General features: G+C 37.5%; 3 protein-coding genes across 5 annotated transcripts; 2 read left to right on the top strand and 1 right to left on the bottom strand.

Moving 5' to 3' along the window:
* Positions 1-3,981: 3,981 nt before the first annotated feature.
* On the top strand, positions 3,982-6,605 carry LOC103452064 (very-long-chain 3-oxoacyl-CoA reductase 1-like). Its single transcript, XM_008391544.4, has 3 exons — positions 3,982-4,917; positions 5,110-5,179; positions 6,221-6,605. Exons 1-3 carry the CDS (start codon positions 4,280-4,282, stop codon positions 6,476-6,478), a joined length of 966 nt encoding a protein of 321 aa, XP_008389766.1. The 5' UTR covers positions 3,982-4,279; the 3' UTR covers positions 6,479-6,605.
* Positions 6,606-7,459: 854 nt separating this feature from the next.
* On the top strand, positions 7,460-12,308 carry LOC103452063 (uncharacterized). Of its 3 annotated transcripts, none has more exons than XM_008391543.4 (6): positions 7,460-7,723; positions 8,263-8,330; positions 8,416-9,751; positions 9,888-11,582; positions 11,671-11,704; positions 11,927-12,308. In XM_008391543.4, the coding sequence occupies exons 1-6, from the start codon at positions 7,600-7,602 to the stop codon at positions 12,072-12,074; spliced, it is 3,405 nt and encodes a 1,134-aa protein (XP_008389765.3). In that variant the 5' UTR covers positions 7,460-7,599; the 3' UTR covers positions 12,075-12,308. The 3 variants fall into 3 exon arrangements, with proteins under 3 accessions (XP_008389765.3, XP_070666761.1, XP_070666762.1); XM_070810660.1 differs by having other exon boundaries at positions 9,888-11,586; positions 11,675-11,704; XM_070810661.1 differs by lacking the exon at positions 11,927-12,308 and adding an exon at positions 11,801-11,819.
* Positions 12,309-13,599: 1,291 nt separating this feature from the next.
* On the bottom strand, positions 13,600-14,652 carry LOC103423882 (uncharacterized). Its single transcript, XM_017329135.3, has one exon. The coding sequence runs from the start codon at positions 14,490-14,492 to the stop codon at positions 13,680-13,682; it is 813 nt and encodes a 270-aa protein (XP_017184624.2). The 5' UTR covers positions 14,493-14,652; the 3' UTR covers positions 13,600-13,679.
* Between the last annotated feature and the right edge of the window lie 5,970 nt (positions 14,653-20,622).

Genomic DNA, 20,622 nt, shown 5'->3' with positions numbered 1-20,622 from the left:
GAAAGATGGATAGAAAAGCCGAGCTCTCTCTCAGGCATGCAAGAAGGTTTGTCTCTCTCTCACCCTTCTCTCGCTCTCAAACCTCAACTTTTCTCTTTCATTTTCTTGCTTAAAACGATTGTTTCTTTAGTACTTTCACTCTTAATCTACAAACCATAACGTCTTCTCGCTGAAAATAGTGAATCTGATGTCGATTTGAAGAAAAACTTAGCCCATAATCTGGTTGTGGTCTGTGTATTTGCGCATCCATATTTTATTAAGTTAAACTGTTTAAATTATTTCTTATTTATAATTTTAGCCCTTGCGCCACTTGGAGGGACTGCTGGTACAGCTTATAGCAATTGATGTAAGTCCCTTACTTCCGTAATACGGTACTTGGAGTGACTGCTGGTAGAATTCATAGCAATTGCTACAAGTCCCTTACTTCCGTAATACGGACACATTTATGATCATTTTTGTGTTAAGACGATGCAGTTATAACTTATAACCGTCTTGCATAGATCAACGCATATGTATATCGAATTTACCTGCATTACTAGAACAATCTGCTTTTCGATTCGCGAAGGGAATTAATACAAATCCAATATCTGTGTAAAAGTTTAGTTTCCAACTTTCTAGCAGCAAAAATGTTGCCCGTTTTGCAGACTACACCCTTTCACACACTCACTTTGATATGGTTAAACGTATATATTCAAGATTTTAATCTTTGTGTGATTTGGCAATACTTTTCACCTAATATTCCTCTCTCATGAAGGCACTCATTACATTAAAAAAAGGTTCCCAGTTAATGAAGTATAGCTGGAAAGGGAAGCCAAAACTTCGTCCATTCCGAATTTCTACTGTGAGCAATGTCCTTAAGACAAGAACAAGTTTGAATCACTTTTTTTGGAATTGTGTTTATTAAAGTTCTTTGAATGACAATCTTAATTTGTACAAAATTACAAGGTATGTTACCACTCTCCTTAATCTACATATATGCAATGTGCAAAATTACATCTGTTCTCAAGAATGAACCTGTTTTGTTCCATCCTTTTGTTAAGGATTATAATTTATATAGAATTTTTTAAGTTTTCTCTCCTACGGGTCACTTTATGTTTCGAGCCAGATGCTCAAGGTATTATGTCTTCTACTTTTCTACTTTCCCTTTTATGTGCTTTTCCTCCATGTAGTGGGCTGATTACTTGAAATTATGATATTGATGACACAATACGGTCTACAAATGAATGTTTCTTATAGCCATCTATATATAGCAAGCAAAGTTTTACTTCATTTGTTTTTAGGTGCTACGTCATTTTAGTTGCTTTGTGTTGAAACTATTCATGCTTTCACTCATGTGTCCCTCTGTTCATTCATGATTGTGTTGAATTTATTCAGGTTAAATGTGTCTTATTCATGCAGTTACGCGTGAAACAGTTGGTTCCCGCAGCAACGCGCGGGCTTATTATCTAGTTAAAAACTAAAAACAGCATTGTTATAAAAAGAGACCCCTTAGATAAACTTGAGGGGGAAGAGAGATCACTTTAGGCTGTTGATTTCCCGGTGATGATTTTCATTGAAAAAGATCGAATCCACGGAATTTATTTCGCTTGCTTTCTAGGATTGTGTTTTTATGAAGTCCTCCATATAATCCCCTTGCATTCAATTCAATGCAGATTCTTAGTTTGGTGGCAACAAAGATGAAGTCAACTTCCTTCTTCATTGCATCACCAGAGAAGTATAGCAAAGTAAGCATGAGCTGCATTGGTTATGAGCATCTGTGCACACCCTAATTGAGCCATTCTGTGCAGTGGTTCATAACAAATTCAGTGCCTAATGTGTTGTTGAATACGATCCTGTTCGAGTATTTCATTGGGATGCGAAAGAGAGGCCAATTGAAGGAGAAATTTTTAATTGTGACAGGAACACAAGTGGCACACTAAGTGTTTTAATAGAAGTTGTGGGAAAATTTATTTTTTAAATTATTAACTTTTTAGCACACATATCCCACAATTTGTATAATGAAACGTGATGTACCACCCCGTGTACCGGTCACACTGGAAAAATCTCTCCAATTGAAGGAGTCACGAAACAAAATAATTTAGCAACATAAACTGAAGGGGAAACTTCGGTAGGCTGCCCTTTTACACATGTCAGGTCAAACCAAAATACATGGCTTCCCATGCACAAATTTTTCTCCAAAAGCGAGCTTCGTTACGAATGGCGGGATCCTAGTGTTTCTACACAAGTGTGAGCTACGTTACAGAGATGACATGACTGATCTCCAGAAACGAAGAAGAAAAGTCCATTATTGTGTTGCATTTGTTGCCTTATTGAGTTCATCTTTAACTAGAGATTTATGCTAGCATTACTATTTTTTTGGGTGCATGATTTATGGTAAGCTTGTTTTGTGCAATGACCTAGTTTGATCATGAGCGAAAAACTTTTTGGGCATCATGTTTAGAAACTATACTATTACATTCCTTTTCGGATGTGGAAAGACCAAAATGGTTACAGTAGGATCTAATTAACGAGGAAAAAAACATTTATCACGCGTTAAACTAGGGCACTTCAAAGTTGTCCCCATAATAAATTGGAGTAGGGTGATTGAACTTGAAACAGATAAGTCTGCTCGCCTTAAATTTTTCGATGGTTTTTGGTTGTATGTCGTGGTGCATCACATCCCTGTCAGTATTTGGAAATATGATGATGAGCTAATTTAATATTATGTAATAATGTTATATATTCAAGTGAACTTTAAAATTAGAGTTTTGAAGTTTTTTTTATTTTCATGTGGTTGTTTAAGATTGAACTGTTTTTTATTATCTAGTAAATGTTATGTTTGTAGCTTATAATTAATGACATTCGTAAACTTACAATCATTGAGCGTTAAAGTTTGTTTTGATTTAAGTGATTGTTTTCTAACATCAATATATTGTTTTACTTTTTTAAAAAGGAAAACTAATAAAAAGTTCATAAAAAACTTCATTTTCAATGAAAAGTCATTTTTAAAGGTATAGTGAATAGTACAAGGGAAATGTATAAATGTGGTTTTTCGTTAAAAGTAAACAATACCGGAAGTGTTTTGGTTGAAACTGCCTTTTTAAGATTATCTTAACAATGGGCCTTTTTATAAATTTCGAACAGGGCCTCCGAAATCTCAAAGACGGCTCTGCAAGTAGGATAATGAAATCCATAGAGATATAATTAAGCAAAAGATGCAAATTCAACAAGTATTCCAAATCACAAGCGGACATGTAACTCAAGTGATTTAGAGCGTTTATTTTTGCACTTAAAGTCTTGTGTTTAATTTTGTTCCTCTAATATTTATTTGAATGAAAAATATAAAATAAAATAACTCGTTGGCCAAATTGTGATTGCATGTTAATTAAATAATGCCCAAGTTTTATTTAGTTTACCCTCTAAAACCGTCCCCCAACTGCTTATAGCTGCAACAAATGACGCAATTCTTAGATAGTATCGCCTGTAACAAGGTTGGCCTTGGCTTGAAGTCAAACCACCACCAAACTTTGAGTAAGTTGATAAAATTACATGTGCACTTGAAGCTCTTGATCGATTTTCTCCTTCCCACAATTGCTTGTATTGTATGTAATGAAAGAGTTAACGATATTTTTTTGGATGTAAATTGTTGATGTAGATGACGTTGCTTTGTATCGTGAGTTGTGACATTTAAAAGTAATTTTTATCTTGTTTTATATTTTACTCCTCATTGTGTGTGACCAAAATGATCACTGGCTTTATTAATTTTGTGCATAAATAAACTTCAAATAATGATTGAAAAAATTAAAAATATTGTTTGCCAAAATTGTAAACACAAAATTATTGAAATCATTGTGAACACATTGTTTGCCAAAATCATTTCTTCAAATAGGAAATTTTGATCTCTCTCTATGTAAGCCCTAACGTAAACCAAACTCAAGGAAATTTCCTTCACTTGGACAAAACACAATAAAATGTAGTTGTCTTTTTTCGGAACGGTAGATTTTTTTCATGTGACGAGAACACAACATGAATATATTAAGTGTCATAATCCATGTGAAAATAGACCTATTGAATCCATGGAACATAGTTAGTTGGGGTGGTTTTCCGCTCGTCTACTTCGTCCAACTTTTCATCTCTATCAGTTTCAGACGCTTCTAAATTTAATTCCACCATTCACACCCTGCTATGTCCTTCTTCCTCACGCTACTCCCTCCTCTCTCCCCACTCCATTAATTCAAAAAACCCATATCTCAGGGTTTCGCCATTGTCGTTTCTGACGGATCCAAAGCAAAAAACAAACATGGGTTTCTGCTTACTCGAGCACCTCAAGGCTCAGCCTTTCTGGGTTCTTGTGCTCTTCATTATCGGCTCTTTCTCTCTCCTCAAACTCTCCCTCTCTCTCCTCCAATGGGTCTACGTCAATTTCCTCAGACCCGCCAAGAATCTCAAAAAGTACGGATCTTGGGCCCTCGTCACGGGACCCACCGACGGCATTGGCAAGGCCTTCGCCTTCCAACTGGCTCGGACGGGGCTCAATCTGATCCTGGTCGGTCGGAATCCGGACAAGCTCAAGGACGTGTCCGACGCTGTCCTGGCCAAGTACGGCAAAACCCAGATCAAGACCGTCGTGGTCGACTTCACCGGCGACCTCGACGACGGCGTCAGGCGCATTCGGGAGACTATTGAAGGGTTGGATGTGGGACTTTTGATTAACAACGTTGGGATTTCGTACCCGTATGCTCGGTTCTTTCATGAGGTGGATTCGGAGCTGCTGAGGAACTTGATTAAGGTTAATGTCGAAGGCACTACGAAGGTTACTCAGGCTGTTTTGCCCGGCATGGTGGAGAGGAAGAAAGGTGCTATTGTAAACATTGGGTCGGGTGCTGCTATTGTGATCCCCTCGGATCCCTTGTATGCTGTTTATGCAGCTACAAAAGCGTGAGTATTTTGCACCTATTGTTCTACTTATTTTTTAATTAATACATGCCATATTGGAGGAGGGAGAATGAAACTCGGAGTTCGGGCTCTTGACCAACTTGAACAACTAGCCCACTCCTTCGCGGTGTTACACAGATTGTTGTTTCTCTTCTTGGATCCACATGCGCTTATTGTTCAGGTGATTGTTTTCAGGTACATCGATCAGTTCTCTAGGTGCCTCCATGTGGAATACAAGAAAAGTGGGATTGACGTGCAATGCCAGGTACTGTTTCTGTGAGTTTTTATTTATCAATTTTTAATTTTTTTATATAATGGGAGATGCTAACTAGCTCCCCTAGTAAAGTTTTCGAGGCAATTGATCCACGATTTGTTTGGCAAATAAGAAATATTGATTTGCTCCACAATTTGATATTATGTAAATTGTAAATAATTGAAGCTTAATTGAGCAACTCTCAAATGATTAAAAAGTCAACCTATAGAAAAGTGCGGTGTTGTGTCATGTGTTGTTGCACAAAGTGGACATCTTTATTCGGTGAAATACAAAGTGGCTCTTTCTTGCCAAAGTTTTTCTTCATCCTCGCATGGACTTCACAATTTTCTTTGAAAATATCAGAATCTTTCCCATGCTGCATATCCCATGGTAGTTCTGTTGATGTTTAAATAGCTTCAGATCGTTATCTGGTTTAAGAGTCCACGGGTACATCACAATGAACGCCATGGATTATCTCATAGTATCTCAGGTTTGTGTATATAAAGGAAATGTAAAAACTATCATCCAGATGTGATTGGCACTCAAACTGATGTCAACACAAATTAGAATTGGACCGATCGGTGCAAATTGGAATGGAAATTGAAGATTTCTCAATGTGAAAGGCATGCAGTGAGGATGTCAGTAGCTCGAGTGTATTATATATCTAACCTCCAAATGTCGAGATATAGCTGAAATGAGTCCTGTGCTCCATGCTTCCGGCCTGATTATCTTCTTTTGAAATCTACCCTGCCAGATTTCTGATTTTAACCATGAGCTTTGTGGTTTAGTGGTATGTTGGGTTAGGAAATGGCAATTAAACGTTTCCTAGACTGTATGGCGTCTGCGAGAACATTTCATGCTTCATGCCCTCATAATGCTCTGCTCGGAAATGAACGCCGAGCAGAGCCTTATGTCTTGACCCTCTATGCATACTGCCGTAGTTTGGCAACTAATCTTTTGGGCAATGGATGCTTGCCACTAGGGATGATTGTTCGTATTTACTTTGCTTTGAGTTGTTTAGATTATAAAAACTAAAGAAGTTTCTGTTTGCAGGTTCCACTGTACGTGGCAACAAAGATGGCATCTATCAGGAGGTCTTCCTTCTTTGTACCATCAACAGACGGTTATGCCCGGGCAGCTTTGCGCTGGATAGGCTACGAGCCTCGTTGCACTCCTTACTGGCCGCACACTCTACTCTGGGGTCTGGCATGCTCATTGCCGGAGTCTGTTGTTGACGCATGGCGTCTGAGATTCTGCCAGCGGATTCGAAAGAGGGGACAACTGAAAGATTCTTCCCGGAAGCAGGAATAGATGATGCAATGCTTGGATTTTACTTCTGTTGTATGTTTTGAATTTCCATGGTCTTTGTTGTCTGGAGATGTTTACAAAAAGAAGATATTGTTTCACTTGGCCCTATTTATTCTTGTTAATGCTTCAACTGCTCTCTAGTGATATAGCCACACTGAGGATCCATTTTTAATTCAATCCGACTGACGTGAACAAATTAATTGAAGCACTGCCCGTCCCGTGTTTTACTAACTATAGGCTTGCCCAAGTTGAAAAGTTAACTTGTGCGTTGGTGGGGAAGAGGATCCTCTCCGGATCCTTCTTCTTTAAAGGCCGAGTTGGCGTAGTGCCTTCTCGAGTCGGCGTCGTGGCCTTCCCGGAGCTAGTTTTCGGCAACGTCGTAATAGTCGTCGACGACGACTCGTGGTTATGAAATTTCTTGAAAACAAACAAAAGTGAAGAAGAAGACTCAGAATTGAAGAAGAAAGGATTATTGAACAAGAAGAGCTGAAGGAGACGAGGAAGCAGAAGAAAAAATGCAGAGAACAAAAGGAGGATCCGGAGAGGATCCTCTTCCCGTTGGTGGGACTTATATGGGACATATTTACTCTTACAGTGACGTTCCGGTCTAATAATATAATATCATCTACGTCTTCGTATATCACTGTTACTGGATTGAAACGCCATATAACGATGAACATGTTATACGTTACTCGTAATTTTAGTATTATTTATTAGACTCGTATCCTCCATGACGGGATTTTTTTTTTTTTTTTTTAGACGACGAGGCATAAACTCAAAAGAAAAAAAAAATTTACTAATTTCTCTTTGTTATTCTCCATTTTATTTTGACAATGAGAAAAAAATAGAAAAGGAAGTAAGTTAAGCCCACAATTGAAGGAAAGTGTTACTAAAGAATTCGGCCTATATCCTTTTCTCCATTTTGGGCTTGAAGCCCACTGTTTCAGGCCCGTCACGTATACCCGCCCTTTGGATACACCTTGAGCGCACCTTATTTACCCCAGAACTTGCACCGAGTACAGACCTTCTGTTGCCGCCATTGAAATACCTCTGTAGACGAACTGGTATGTGGGTTTCCTGCGTTTTCAAATTTTAACTCTTAGGAAGTTACTGGGTCAAAACCCATGGGGAAGCAGAACTCGAGTTTGGTCTCCGATGCGGTGGAGGCCACGGTGTTCGTCGACACCAGCCTCGGCACCCACCTCGCCGTCGCCGTCGACCCCAACGCCACCGTTTCCGCACTCAAAAGTAATATTATCCCATCCCTTCTCTTTCAGAATTTAGTCTGATACTGTTTTTTAGCTCCCATTCAAAAAATTTAATCGCTTTTGTTCTTTTTCTGGGTAAAGAATGCTGCTTTGAATAATTATTACCAAATTGGAAACATTAGGTGTTAATGTTTATGCATTTACATTTTGTTCAGCTTCAAATACCCAATTGAATGCTTTGTTTTCGGGTTTTAAGAGTCTTAGAAATCGCAAGGTGGCTTGTAGCTCGAGTGGTTTAGAGCCTTTATCTTGCAAATAAGGTCATGAGTGCAAACCCCCCATCGCGTAATATTGCTTGTATAAAAGAAAAAAGTGATCTTAGAAATCTATAGGAAGATACTTTTATAGCACTATTTTTCGTATGATTGAAGGAGTTTGGTGTTTATGGTCATTGATGTGATTCACTTAACATCTACGTTGTTCCATTAGTTATCATCTTCCACTTTTTTTTACCATGAATACTCGAATTTTCGATTTTTATGTACTGTGAATGATTGTGTGAATGCCTTCGCTCTGCAGGGAAAATAGAACATGAACATCTATTGTGCTTTAATAGCATGGGGAGAATCGAGGTTGAAGCTCTAAAGGTTTGTTTTTTTTCTTAGTGAACTGTTAATTTACTTTCGCTGAAATATTGCGTTTGGTATTGAGGATTACTTGTATGCCTGGTAGGTAAAACGCAAAGGATTCTTTTATCACCTATCAGATTCCATGGTTGTTAGAAATGCTTTCAGGGTCAAGATGAATTGGTTTGTTTCTGCCGATGCTAAAGGTGTTGCGGGGAAAAGATTGTCCAATTTTAATGATTCAAGGCCTTTGCTACTTGAGGGGAGAAAACGTGCAGAGGAGAAAGTTACTACTGGCGACCAGAATGGTTCAGTTGATTTTGCTGGAGAAACTTCAAAACAATTGGATATAAGGTTCAAGAGTTCTGATAATGATCATTGCACAATTTCATTTCATGAGACAACCAATCGTCTGGAACCTGAAATACAGGAGGACCACAGCTTACATAGCAAGGGATACATAGTTCCCAAAACACAAGAATGCAAGGAAGATGGTTCAAGGAAAGAAAGTGATGTCCAATGCAACGTCTCTTCGGAAAAAGCTTTTCCTGCTGAAAAGAAAAGACAACGCAAGACTAAGCAGAGAAATGAAAAAACAGTGCAGTTAAAAGAAGACAGCGTTTCAGTTCTTGGATTTGGTAAAGAACAGTCACAGACAGATATTGTACGTCCTGAAAATTCATCAGGCAATCAGAGTAGAGATGTTATATGTGATGTGACTATTGGAAAGAATACTACTACCAGTAAAGATGTTTCACAGGATATGGCGGCTGGAAACAGAAACACTACTGAAGAACCTTGCAGGAGTTTGGCTTCTAGTATGGATAACAGGTCAGATTCTGGAATTCGAAGGACTACTGTTGCATACAAGCACACTGAAGTTCTTGGAAAACACATTGAGAGCAGGGAGAATACATCTAAGCATGGCAGTCTTGCGGTCTCCGATACAGAAGTGGACGATGCTTCACTATCTCAGCCTGCTGTAAAGAACAAGCGGAAGCTTGCAAACATATCTCGTCTTGAGGATTCACTGAAAGAAAATGATAAAGTGACCTCCAAGCCAGAGATTGCATCTGAATTCTCTTTGAGGGACAAACAGAAAAATGCAAGTTCTATCTTAGGTGGTTTAACTGCCGAATCTTCGGATTTGATGACCAATAGTTCCAGAAAGAAGAAGAAAAATAGAAAGATTTCACCAAATTCTCTTGATCAAGTAGTTACTGCAGCTCTTTCCGGAAGAGATGTTATAGAAGAGACATCTGCTGCTGCTGCTTCAGGAAGTAATGATAAAAATTCAGGTGGAGAAGACAATGTTGCTTCTAATAATGAACAAGGTATACGTGGTGTAACGCCACATAAACTTAATGGAATCTCTCAGAAGGGAAATCACTGTGCTCCTGTCCAAGAGTTGCGGGAAAATTCTGGAGTATCCTCTTCACTAGGTAAGTTTTGTTTGCTCTATATGTGATCAGATATAGATTTTTTTTTTATTTGCTTTCTAACTGAAGTTTGGATGGAAAAACGGGCCTTTTGTCTAAGATTACTGCTTTTTTTATTTTTTTTTAATTTTTTTTATAGATGGTAATAATACTGCCGATGCTGGCAATGTGGAAAGCAAAAGTGTTGCAGCTGAAGAAAAATGGGACGGCCATCCTCCCCCCGTCTTCAAAGTTCCCAGTGAAGGTGTAACTGATTCTGCTCAAAGAGTTGGAGAGGGGAGAGAATCATTACAGAGAAAGGATTCTGAATTGGTGAAATCTGAAAAGAAACAGTTGCCTGGTCAGGGTAAGAAAGATAGGAATGATACAAAAGTAATTGTGACATCTGAGTTGTTGGATGCGAATGGAATTAACACCCCTAATAACACCGTTAAGAAGAAAAAGAAAACCAGAAAAACCAAGGGTTCTATTGGAGAAACTTCGGTTGAATCAGGTGCAGAACACTTTAAAGGGTCTGAGAATGGACTTTCGTTGGATGAACCTCATGAGGAGGAAAGTAATATTTCTAAGAAAAATGGGAAAGATGTATCAGAAAAAGAAACAGAGGGTTCTCATATCGTTATGAAAACTGATAAACTTGGTCACAGTGAGGTGGGGACCCTGGAGCAAAATGGCAAACCTCAAGAAAATGAAGAAAGTATGGAGCAGAATGTCAAAAAGAAATCTAAGAGGAAAAGGAGTGCCATGACAAAAGACATCCCAAATTTGCAAGCTGAAGCGCAAAATGTTGGTCACCAGGTTCCAGCACCGACAACTGATAAGTTGGAAAAAGGAACTCCCATTGAACAATCAAATGGGAAAGCTCTGGAATCTGATGAGGGTTATGGCATGGAAACCGATTCAGTCGCTGCTCGGTCAAAATCCAAGCGTATTGAGCCTACTAAAGTTCATTCTCATGCACTAGAACACATTTCCGATGGGAGGGCTCTTGAAGCTAGCGCAACTGGTAACCCTAATGGATGCTCTAATGAGGTTGATAAGAACACGGAAGTTTCCTGTGAAGGCAATAAGGTCAACTTTGACAAGCATCAGATGCCTAGCCTGGGCCAGCATGAAGTTTCTGTCTCTGGAGAAGTGCACACCGAGGTGACTAGAACAAACATAACAGATGATAAGACAAAAAAGAAGCGAAAAAAGCTTGATGTGCAAAGTGTTCCTTCGCCTGATCTGCATAGTTCGCTCAAGTCTAATGAGAACCAAGGGATTGATGGAAGGTCTGAAGCTGGCAACGCTAGCTCCATACAACCGCAAGGATCATCATCCAGGGGTGACGACCTTATGCCTCACCCTCAAAAGAAGGGTTCGAAGAAAGTTCCTAAAACTGGGACCAAAACCCCAACACCTGACAAGTCTGATAAGATGAATTCCATTTCTCAAGCAGCTGGAAAGCACAGTGGTGCCAAAGTTTCTGGGACCGATATTCGTACGGGGAAAAAAAATGATTCTTCAGCTATATTGAATTCTAAATTGGACAAATCAAACAGTAAACCTCACCAAAATAAAATGGATAACAAGCGTCAATCAGGTGTCAACCGAAATCGTGTGGCCGGTGGGAAACCTTATGGTATTGATTATGGGGAAGTTGTAAACAGCCCAGAAAAGAGGAAGAGCTCAACTACACCAAGGAAAATTTTCATGGATGACGACAGTAGTGGGAGTTCTGAAGATGAAGATAAAGAACTTTCAAAAGCCAGCACCCAAACTCCATCAGATTATTCGTCATCTGGCTACTCAGATGGGGAAAGCAATGCAGATATGAACACGCCAAGAGGCGGTAAGTTGAAGAAGAATTCATGTCTTGGATATTTACACCCACCGCAGTTTTCATGATTTCGTTATCTGATACTCTGCATTTTCCACAGGAAGGGCTGGTGGGAGAAGCGTCATAAAATCATGGTAAGTTTGTTAGCAACCATTCCCCTAACAACTTAGTACCTTTCACTTAATTCTCTTGTTCTGTTTCCATAAGAAGATTTGTTTTTTCTTTTCAAGAAACTAAAAGGGAATGTAACGGGGATTAATGTTTGCTAAGAACCACGGAGCACTGTTACTTTTATACTGAAATGTTCGTCCTCGTCGATATCTGAGCCTTTCGTTTATTGTTTCATTGTGGAGCAGCACTTCCGGCATGAAGGACATGAATTGGGATGAATTGGCTAAAAGTTCAAGCACATTCAAGAAGGCGAAACTTACGGCGTCTCAGTCACAACTGGAAGAGGACAGCGAGCGCGTTGAATTCGTTCCCGACAGCCAGCCTATATCATAGTCATTGAACTGTCGTCGAGGTTTTCAAATTCTCTCCAAGTCCTTGAGATTATTTTGTTTTCGACTTTTACGCATTTTGTCTCTCCTCTTTTCGAACCCTTTCAGCTGTATGTGTGCAGCAGTTTTATCATGAATCAGGAAGGGTCCAAATCAACCTCCAAGTTTTATGCTTCCTAGGCTTAAAAATCCAAATACTCCAAGCATAACGTGATCAATCTATCTCATCATTCACATACCCATATTGGACAACAAATTTGATGTTTTTGATGGCAATATTCGACCTATTCAACAATTTACATGCTACAATCTACAACTTATTAACACGTATATTAAAGTAATAGTAGCCAAACAATGGGAGTGATTTACCATGTTTATTTTCGCCTTTCCACCGTATATATAAATGAAGAATAAAGAGATAAAAATAAGTTGATTATCACGAAGAAACGAAATATAAATTTTATTAATTAAAACAAAAGAAAAGACATTAATGGCATGGCTATGTACCCTGTAAGGTTACATTTTGACTAATTTGATTCTCATTCGACATTACAAGCTATATTTATAGAAACCCTTATTTAAATAGGCTAGGCCCAAAACCAAACAATAAAATAAATAACTAATTTTCCAACACCCCCGTCAAGAGATAAGAGATAAGACAAGAGATAAGACCCGTCAATAAACAAACAAGAGATTCAGCAGACAAGAGATAAGACCTGTCAATAAACGAACAAGATTCCTATATCTTAACTGCAACAACAAACAAACAAATGATCCAATTCTTCCCCATTTACACAACGTCATTCAAATGGTCACCAATTTAAGCACTCGAACAACCATTGTAGTGGTCAAATTTTCCAATGCAAGGCCAACAACAAAAACCATTCACAAATCACCAAATGTGGGCCACAAAACCAGCAAGTGGCCCAACAACATATAGGCCCAAAACAACCATCAGTTCAATTTCTTTTCTTTTTCCTTTTTTATTCTTTTTTTCTTTTCCTTTTTTTTTTTTTTTTTGAGTAGTGTTATCCATACACCAATTTTTAATTTTCACATATCCCTCAATTAATTAAAACAAAAGAGAAGACTACAAATCGACAAGACAAATGAAATATAAACTTTATTAAGTGAAACAAAAAAAAGACTACAAATCGATTAGATGGTTACATAACTCTTGAGGCTACATTCTATACTATAAGCTATATTTATAGAAACCCGAATTCAAATGGATAAAATAAATAACCAATTTTCCAACAAAATAACAAAATAAATAACTAATTTTTCAACAAAATAAATAAGGTGTGGAGAGAAGAAGAAACAATCATATATCCCAAAAAGTATATATAACTAAACAAAAACCGTCGGAAAAAGATAGAATGAAACTATTTATATTCACATTCTCAATTTATCGTATAAAACGAGATAAAATGATAAACTGGGAACGTGAAGAAAGATTATGTTTGTCTAAATAGAGATTAGATGGAAATCATTACTCAAGGAAGCATGCATATACACAAATAATTACATGATTTGAATAATTTTTTCCCATTAAACAAGAAAATATGTTGCACGTATTTGCAGAGAGTGACAATTGGGGTTCAATCAATCAATCAGGGCCGTTGGATGGGCTACCGTTTTGCCGTTTCCGAAAAACCACCTCCGTGTTGGCCCCAAAACCGTCAACCTCCTTGACATGAACCAACTCGCTTCTCCGAAACATCGCCACCAACGGCTTCACACTATACAGATCATTCGCTGAGTACTTATCTGTCCGCCGCGCGATCGCCACGTGTAAAACGCAGACCCCGCCGGGCCTCAACGTCCGTTCGATCTCCGCAACGAACTTCCGCGGGTACAGCGCGTGGTCGAATACGTTCGAGAACTCGAAGTCGAAGATGTCTTTGCCGAACGGCTGGTTGTGGAAGTCTCCCTTGACCACGAGCGGAGGGAAGGGTACAAGGTCGATGCCAATCGAGTCGGACACCCCGACTCGCTTTAAGGCCTCAACCTCCTGGCCGACTCTGGCCCCGATGCATAGGGCCTTGGAGTCGTCGGTGAGGAGGTTCTGGAGCTTCATTTGTTGGAAGACTTGAGAGAAGACTTGGATTTTGCGGTCCCAGTCGCGGGTAGTCCATAACTGGCGGAGCCTAGGGTTGTTGGTTTTGTTGACCTGCCGCTCGAGGTATGCTTCGTAGGAGGTGTAGCCTGGTCGGATTCGGATGTCTTTGGTAGATGTGTTGTTGGTTTCTGTTTCTTGTTGGGATTCGGCTTGTATAGCCGGGAGGGTGATATCGTGTGTGGCGGCGGCGGTGGTCCAGTAGAGGTTGTGGGGTTGGAGACGGAGGACGAGAAGGAGAATAGGAAGAGTGAGGAGGAGAGAGAGGAGCAAGTATTTGAAAGTCGGAGTGTTGTTCTTCATGTTATATTATCTGTGCTTGATCAGTTTCCTGTACTTTCTCTCTATCTGGTTCTCTCTCTAAAAACCTCCGTCAGTTCTCTTCTATCTTGGTGTCTTCTTCCTCCTATTTTCCAAGTTTCCAACCAACAAAAAGGAAGGAGATGTATTCGCTACAATCGTATTTGTTTCCTAAGGTCAACTAGTCTTTTTAAAAGGGTAAATTGTAACTAATGTTGTGAACAAAGCCAAAAACTGTTAACAATCTAAACGGCTAAACAAGAAATTTAACAAGAAATGTATTCCAATAATTTAAAAAAAAAAAAATTAGGTTCTCATCCTTCCTTTTACTACTCCATTGATTAAAATCCTAATCATTTTCAAATTTTGATCAAGGTCCCCTTGGGTATTAATAACATCATTAATTATTTCAATAATATTTTTTTTCCTAAATATATTCATTTAATGTTAAAAATGTTACAATTAGTATATTTATATTTATGACTAAATTTTTTATCATATATTTTTAGTTTTAATTTGTACCCATTTTTAATTTGTATTTCTTTTTTAACTTGTACCAATTTTCTTTTCAGTTTTAATTTGTACCCATATATTAATTTCTTTTTGTGCCCATATTTTTTAAAGTTTATTTGTATTTGTACCCATATATTTTTTTGTATTTGTACTTTTTATTTTGCTAAATGTATCCATGCTAATAATATGTACCCATTCATGTAAACCTTTTTAATCTTAAGATGTACTCATTCTTAAATATACCAATATGTTATATGTAAAAAAGTACCTTTTTTTTTATATAAAATCTATTCAATTTTTTTCTAATCCATTTTTAAACTTATATGGGTACATTCTTTTTTCTTTGATTTTAAAATGTATTCATGTCAAGTTTAATTTTTACTAATGTTATTAAGCCTAATATCTTCTTCTTTTTTTTGTGATTTTGAAGAATGTACCCATGTTTTGATACAATAATTTTTTTGGTTAATTTTGATAAATGTACCCATGTTTAAATATATATATATATATATATATATATTATTTTAATATTTTTAATCCCACAAATTATGGTTTTTTTATTTAAAATCTCATTTATATAAACAACTAAAATTTTTAATTTTTAATTTAAAAAATTATAGTAACGTACATAGAAATAAATTATCACTTTAATTTCAGGGACCTCGATCAAAAATTAAAAACCAACAAGGTTTCAATCAAAGAATATTCATAACTAAGGACTGAATCCAAAGTCTCCCTAAAAAATATACATTTTATAGAAAGAAAAATGATGACTAAGACCCAAATGTGCTAATCTATCATGATTAAGGAGGGAGTCAAATATATAACGGCTTGAATTCTAAATTAAATTGACATGTATAAAATAATGTAAATCTGTTGTTCAACAAATACTAGTGCATGCAACATGTCCTTATTTTCATGCATTCAAATGGAAAATTGAGAAGGAAGATTATCATGAAAGGAATTGTGAAATGAACCTACCACTCAGTCGCCCGAGCAACAAAACTATGTATTATACTTGATTAATAAAAAATGTTATATTTTCCATATCACATTTGTACCATTTCTTTAAGAGATATGAGATTCATATATGTTAGCGAACCATTCCTATATTGAAGAGGTGATACAAATATGGTATAAAAAATATGGTAAGTGTAGCATTACCCTTAATTAATACGAAAAGTAATAACTTTAGTTTAATGAAAGATTTATTACATTAGTAAACGTATTAAAGGAAGATTAGGATTAATATAAAACTTTGATGAATGAAAGAAGCGATCAGTTTTAGTTTAGTATGGCCAACCAGAAAGGGAAAAGTGGTGTGCAAGTGCGCATGCACGAGTCAAAGTGGCGTTCTTCTGGAGTCCTCACGATCGATCAATATTTGCTGCATTCGACAGTTTTGGCTTTGTCTTTGGCTTTGGCCTTGTCTTTTCGGATATGCATATTGCCAATTGTTGCATGGATTGCGTGACCTCTGACCGTCTGTTGCTGTTGAAGCCTACGTCTTCAATCTTGATTAGTTACAACGAACACCAATCAAGATCTTCGTGTGTCACACACGCCTCAAAAGAATAACAAAAACGTTTTATATATCACATTTTGTATACCACATTAGTAAATTATATAATTGTTGACCCTAAAAACTATCAAGCCTACGTAGCGCGCAGACCGAGTAATTAATAAGCTAACTACGTCCTTCGTTTGTGTGCGGGGTGTGCCAACTTGTCGGCCAAGCTCGGCTGGTAAGTAAAATTTGTTGATGTTGCGTTGGGCGCGCTGCTAACTTATGAATCTCGCGACTGCGGTCGAGGAAGGAACACATCTCGACCTTCGGGTTCTAGAGCTTGAAGACAAGGCTGCTAGTTCTGCGAAGTTCAATATCAAATTCGGCTCTTAGGATGACGAATGTAGTAACCTGGTAACATCTCACTTCACCGAGAAGGCTGATGAGATAACCTCTGTCAATAAGGATTTGAAAATCCTTCTTGACCGAGACTCGGATAGATAACTAGTTAGCCTTGTCGCAGTGCTGTTTATCCAAATTGAAGGTGCTTCGCGGTCGGCTGATTCTACCGCAACAGTGTTGTTTATCCAAACTGAAGGTGTTCGCCGATTGCCTTCACAGTGCTGTTTATCCAAACTAAAGATGTGTTGGCGAAAAAGAAAATAAAAATATCAAGGTTGTTGAGAGGTTTCGCGTAGAGCGAGAGTTTGCGCAAGGCAATTTGTGTGTTGAATTGGAGGGGCCTAAATAATGATGCAACTGCCTCTGTATTTATAATTCACCAGTAGCCCTAAGATTGCCGTCGTAAGTTGCAAAATAATAGGAATATTCTCTTTCAAATATGCATGATCCCGCTTGGCGTGGCCTTGATGATTTCGCAGAAACCAACTGAAACTCAACTCTCAAAAGCCTACGCCTACTTAAACTTCTTATTGTTCCAAATATCCATGTTGAATGAATTTGGCTCCATAAAGAAAACATATGCTGGCCCACAATACAAAAGCATATACCAATATGCTAAATGATTTAGCATAAAATACCCATTATTAATTGTCAGCAAGGCAGTTGTTGCCATCTTATCACCAACATGTGTAGACTCATTTTCAAAGCATATCACCTATTTTTACTTCACCCTTATCACATGCATGCATATATGTCGACCAAAACCAATCCAAACCACATCCACATGCCAAACATCCAAATCACTTTGAATTGTGCCGCCTGTTTCTAGCTTAGGGATAGATTTTCCCTCTTTCATAAGAAGATAAATCATTAAAAGATAATTCTGATAAAAATCATAATATTATCCTTTAATAACAAAATTATCTCTGCCTTTTCATCCGACGGTTGGAAGCTATGCCTACTCAACGATCTTGATTGCATGGACCGATAACGTAATTTTGGATCCAAACAATAATACAAGTACGTCTTATCTCATATATACTTGTATTGATAGATCATATCTCTTTCGTGAAATAAAACGTGGCAAATATAGTAATACTCAAAATTAAATTTTGAAACCATACCAACTAATTCATGGGCCGAATTCTATTGGTTGATATGGGATTGGTTTGGGCACATATCATATTCATTACTTCTCAAAAAATTTTGAGGTGTGGTTCGGCCCATAAATTGAGTGAGAGGTTAATTATATGGAGATTCAAACTTAGAATCTCAACTACTAATGATTTTACATTTTAAGAAGTTAAAGAGTCTATGAGTTCGAGGTTTGGTGACTGACCTTCCTCCTAATGAAAGTTGGGAGACTTCAAGATGTATCAGGTTCGACATATTTTTAGTGAAGCTAAAATGTCGAACGGTTGATACTTTAATTAATCTAGGACACTTTAACACTAATCTTTCACTAGACTACTAGCTAGCAGATATCGAATTTGTAGGGAAGAACCTGTTGTACTTTTATGCACAAACGGAAGCGAATTATAACAAAGTACCAAATATCAACGTTGTAGGTGAAAGCTAAAACAAACAATCTCAAACTGACACAAGAGATTTACGTGGTTTGGCGTAAAGTCTACTCCACGGGTGAAGCACGGCGAGGAATTTCACTAAACAAACGGAGATTACAAAAGAGTGTTTAAACTCTCACAACCCAAATCCCACAAATTACAAACCCTAAATCAAACGAGTAGAGAACCCAAACCTAACGGAGAAGATTCTCCCAAATTGCGCTCTAACTCACAAATTGACTCTCACCAAATTGTCACACGAATGAGCCACACTAAATACACTATTTATAGTGCATAAGACTTAGGTTACAATAGGAATCCTAATAGGAAATAAATCCAAATCCTAATCAAATAGGTAATTAACAAAATCTCTCCACCAAGGAAACTAACTAAGAAGTCAAAACCAAACTCAAATAGGACACCAAAACCAAATAGGTAACACAAACCTAATTTATTGCATCATCCTACTTTTGATCCAAAAACCCAACAGAACCTCATTACAGTTGCGATGTCAGTGTCATGATATCACAAGCTAATTATGCATTGTCACGTTGTTAACACTAAAACCTATCATGCATGCGTTGTGTGCAAACCGAGTAATTAATAAGTTAATTGTGTTCTTCTAGTGATTGGGGGCGTGCCAACTCGCAAATGAGCTCGGTCGGCGAGTATGTAAAATAGATTTGGTGGTGGTGTTGAACGCGTTGCTGACTTCTGTACTCGAGCGACCTCAGCTGAGAAAAGGAACACGTCTTGGCATTGGGTTCTAAAACCTGAAGGCTAGGTTGCTTAAATCACTTCAAAGTTCAAGATCTCCTACACCAAGTTTGATTGTCTCAACTATATTCGTGAGAATATAGGTGCGCCGAATCGATTTCAAACTGTAAGACATAAATACTCTAAAGAAATAAGTTTCTTGATGGTAAATGTTGTCGATCATCAAAATGCCAAACTTTGAATGCACTTAGGAATAACTAATCATAGAAAGGTTCTGCTTTCAATGTGTCGAACATTGAGTAATCTAGTAACACCTCACTTCACCGAGAAGCTAATGAGATGACCACTTTTAGCAAGAAAACCAAATATTCCTTGCTAGTAGAGACTTGGATAAGTAACCAGCCGAACTCGAAGAGTGATGTTAATCCAAATTGTTAATCCAAATTGTAGATGCCACCGATTGTCCAGCACTGTGTTATTACTCTACGGTAAAGATGTGATGACGTAGTTAGGAGAGTTGATGATTTCTCACAATGTGAGAAGATTCGTATAGAGTGAGATTTTACGCAGGGCATTCGTATGTTGAGTTTGAGGTCATTTTCACGTAGCAGATTCACTTCTATTTATAGGAGTGAGTTTCGTGATCACCAAGCATCTCGAAGTAGAGTCCCACTAGAACTGTACTACTCCCTTGGTGTAATCCTGTATTCGGATATTATTCATTTATTTGGCAAAAACCAATCCGTAGTCTTCGACGACTTTGACTAGAACTAGTTGTATGAACCTAGTCCACTTATGTGTTAGATTCATTTCTTATCTTACCAGTAATGGGTTTTTATTCTTCGAATAATTTGAATCTTATCAAAATCCATTTTGATCCATAACAATTTTACTTCAATTAGGACTCGGTTAGATCAATTCTCAACCTAATCCTTTTAAGAATCCTACTTCTATTAGAACTCGGCCAAATTTCATTACGAGCTGGATATCATATGGCCTATAAGGATTACCATTGGATTGAGAATTATCCACCTTCGGGCCAAATCCAATATTTCTAGCCCAAACACATGTAAAAAATTAGTACACATAATGATATTTGATTGACTTGAAATACTATGGCTAACATTATGTTTGGATAAGAAAAATAAACTTGAAATTTAGGTAAAAGTCTAAATTTATAAATTGACATGCACCAATTCTCTTGTTTGGATTCATAAACATAGAAATTTAGAATTTTTGTGTGGAAAAAAAAACTTGGAATTTGGGACCTCCAATTCCCAAGTTTAAATTCCATGTGGATAGGTATCATTTTTCAATTTCTATGATTGAGAGTTTAAAAATAACAAATTATGTATTCAGTTCCATTGTTCTTTTATAGGTTAACCAAATAAGAAAATTCACAAATTCTAGAAAATAAAATCTTGTCATT

Source organism: Malus domestica, chromosome 13 (genome assembly GCF_042453785.1).
Source record: "Malus domestica chromosome 13, GDT2T_hap1".
Lineage (NCBI taxonomy): Eukaryota > Viridiplantae > Streptophyta > Magnoliopsida > Rosales > Rosaceae > Malus > Malus domestica.
This window is presented reverse-complemented; position numbering and strand designations above follow the sequence as displayed.

Excerpts from the sequence above, each read along its gene's own strand:
- LOC103452064 (XM_008391544.4), top strand. The coding sequence starts at position 4,280 with ATGGGTTTCTGCTTACTCGAGCACCTCAAGGCTCAGCCTTTCTGGGTT. Across the intron at positions 4,918-5,109 it reads GTTTATGCAGCTACAAAAGC|GTACATCGATCAGTTCTCTA; the intron begins GTGAGTATTTTG and ends GATTGTTTTCAG. Across the intron at positions 5,180-6,220 it reads GGATTGACGTGCAATGCCAG|GTTCCACTGTACGTGGCAAC; the intron begins GTACTGTTTCTG and ends TTCTGTTTGCAG.
- LOC103452063 (XM_008391543.4), top strand. The coding sequence starts at position 7,600 with ATGGGGAAGCAGAACTCGAGTTTGGTCTCCGATGCGGTGGAGGCCACG. Across the intron at positions 9,752-9,887 it reads TGGAGTATCCTCTTCACTAG|ATGGTAATAATACTGCCGAT; the intron begins GTAAGTTTTGTT and ends TTTTTTTTATAG. Across the intron at positions 11,583-11,670 it reads TATGAACACGCCAAGAGGCG|GAAGGGCTGGTGGGAGAAGC; the intron begins GTAAGTTGAAGA and ends CATTTTCCACAG.
- LOC103423882 (XM_017329135.3), bottom strand. The coding sequence starts at position 14,492 with ATGAAGAACAACACTCCGACTTTCAAATACTTGCTCCTCTCTCTCCTC.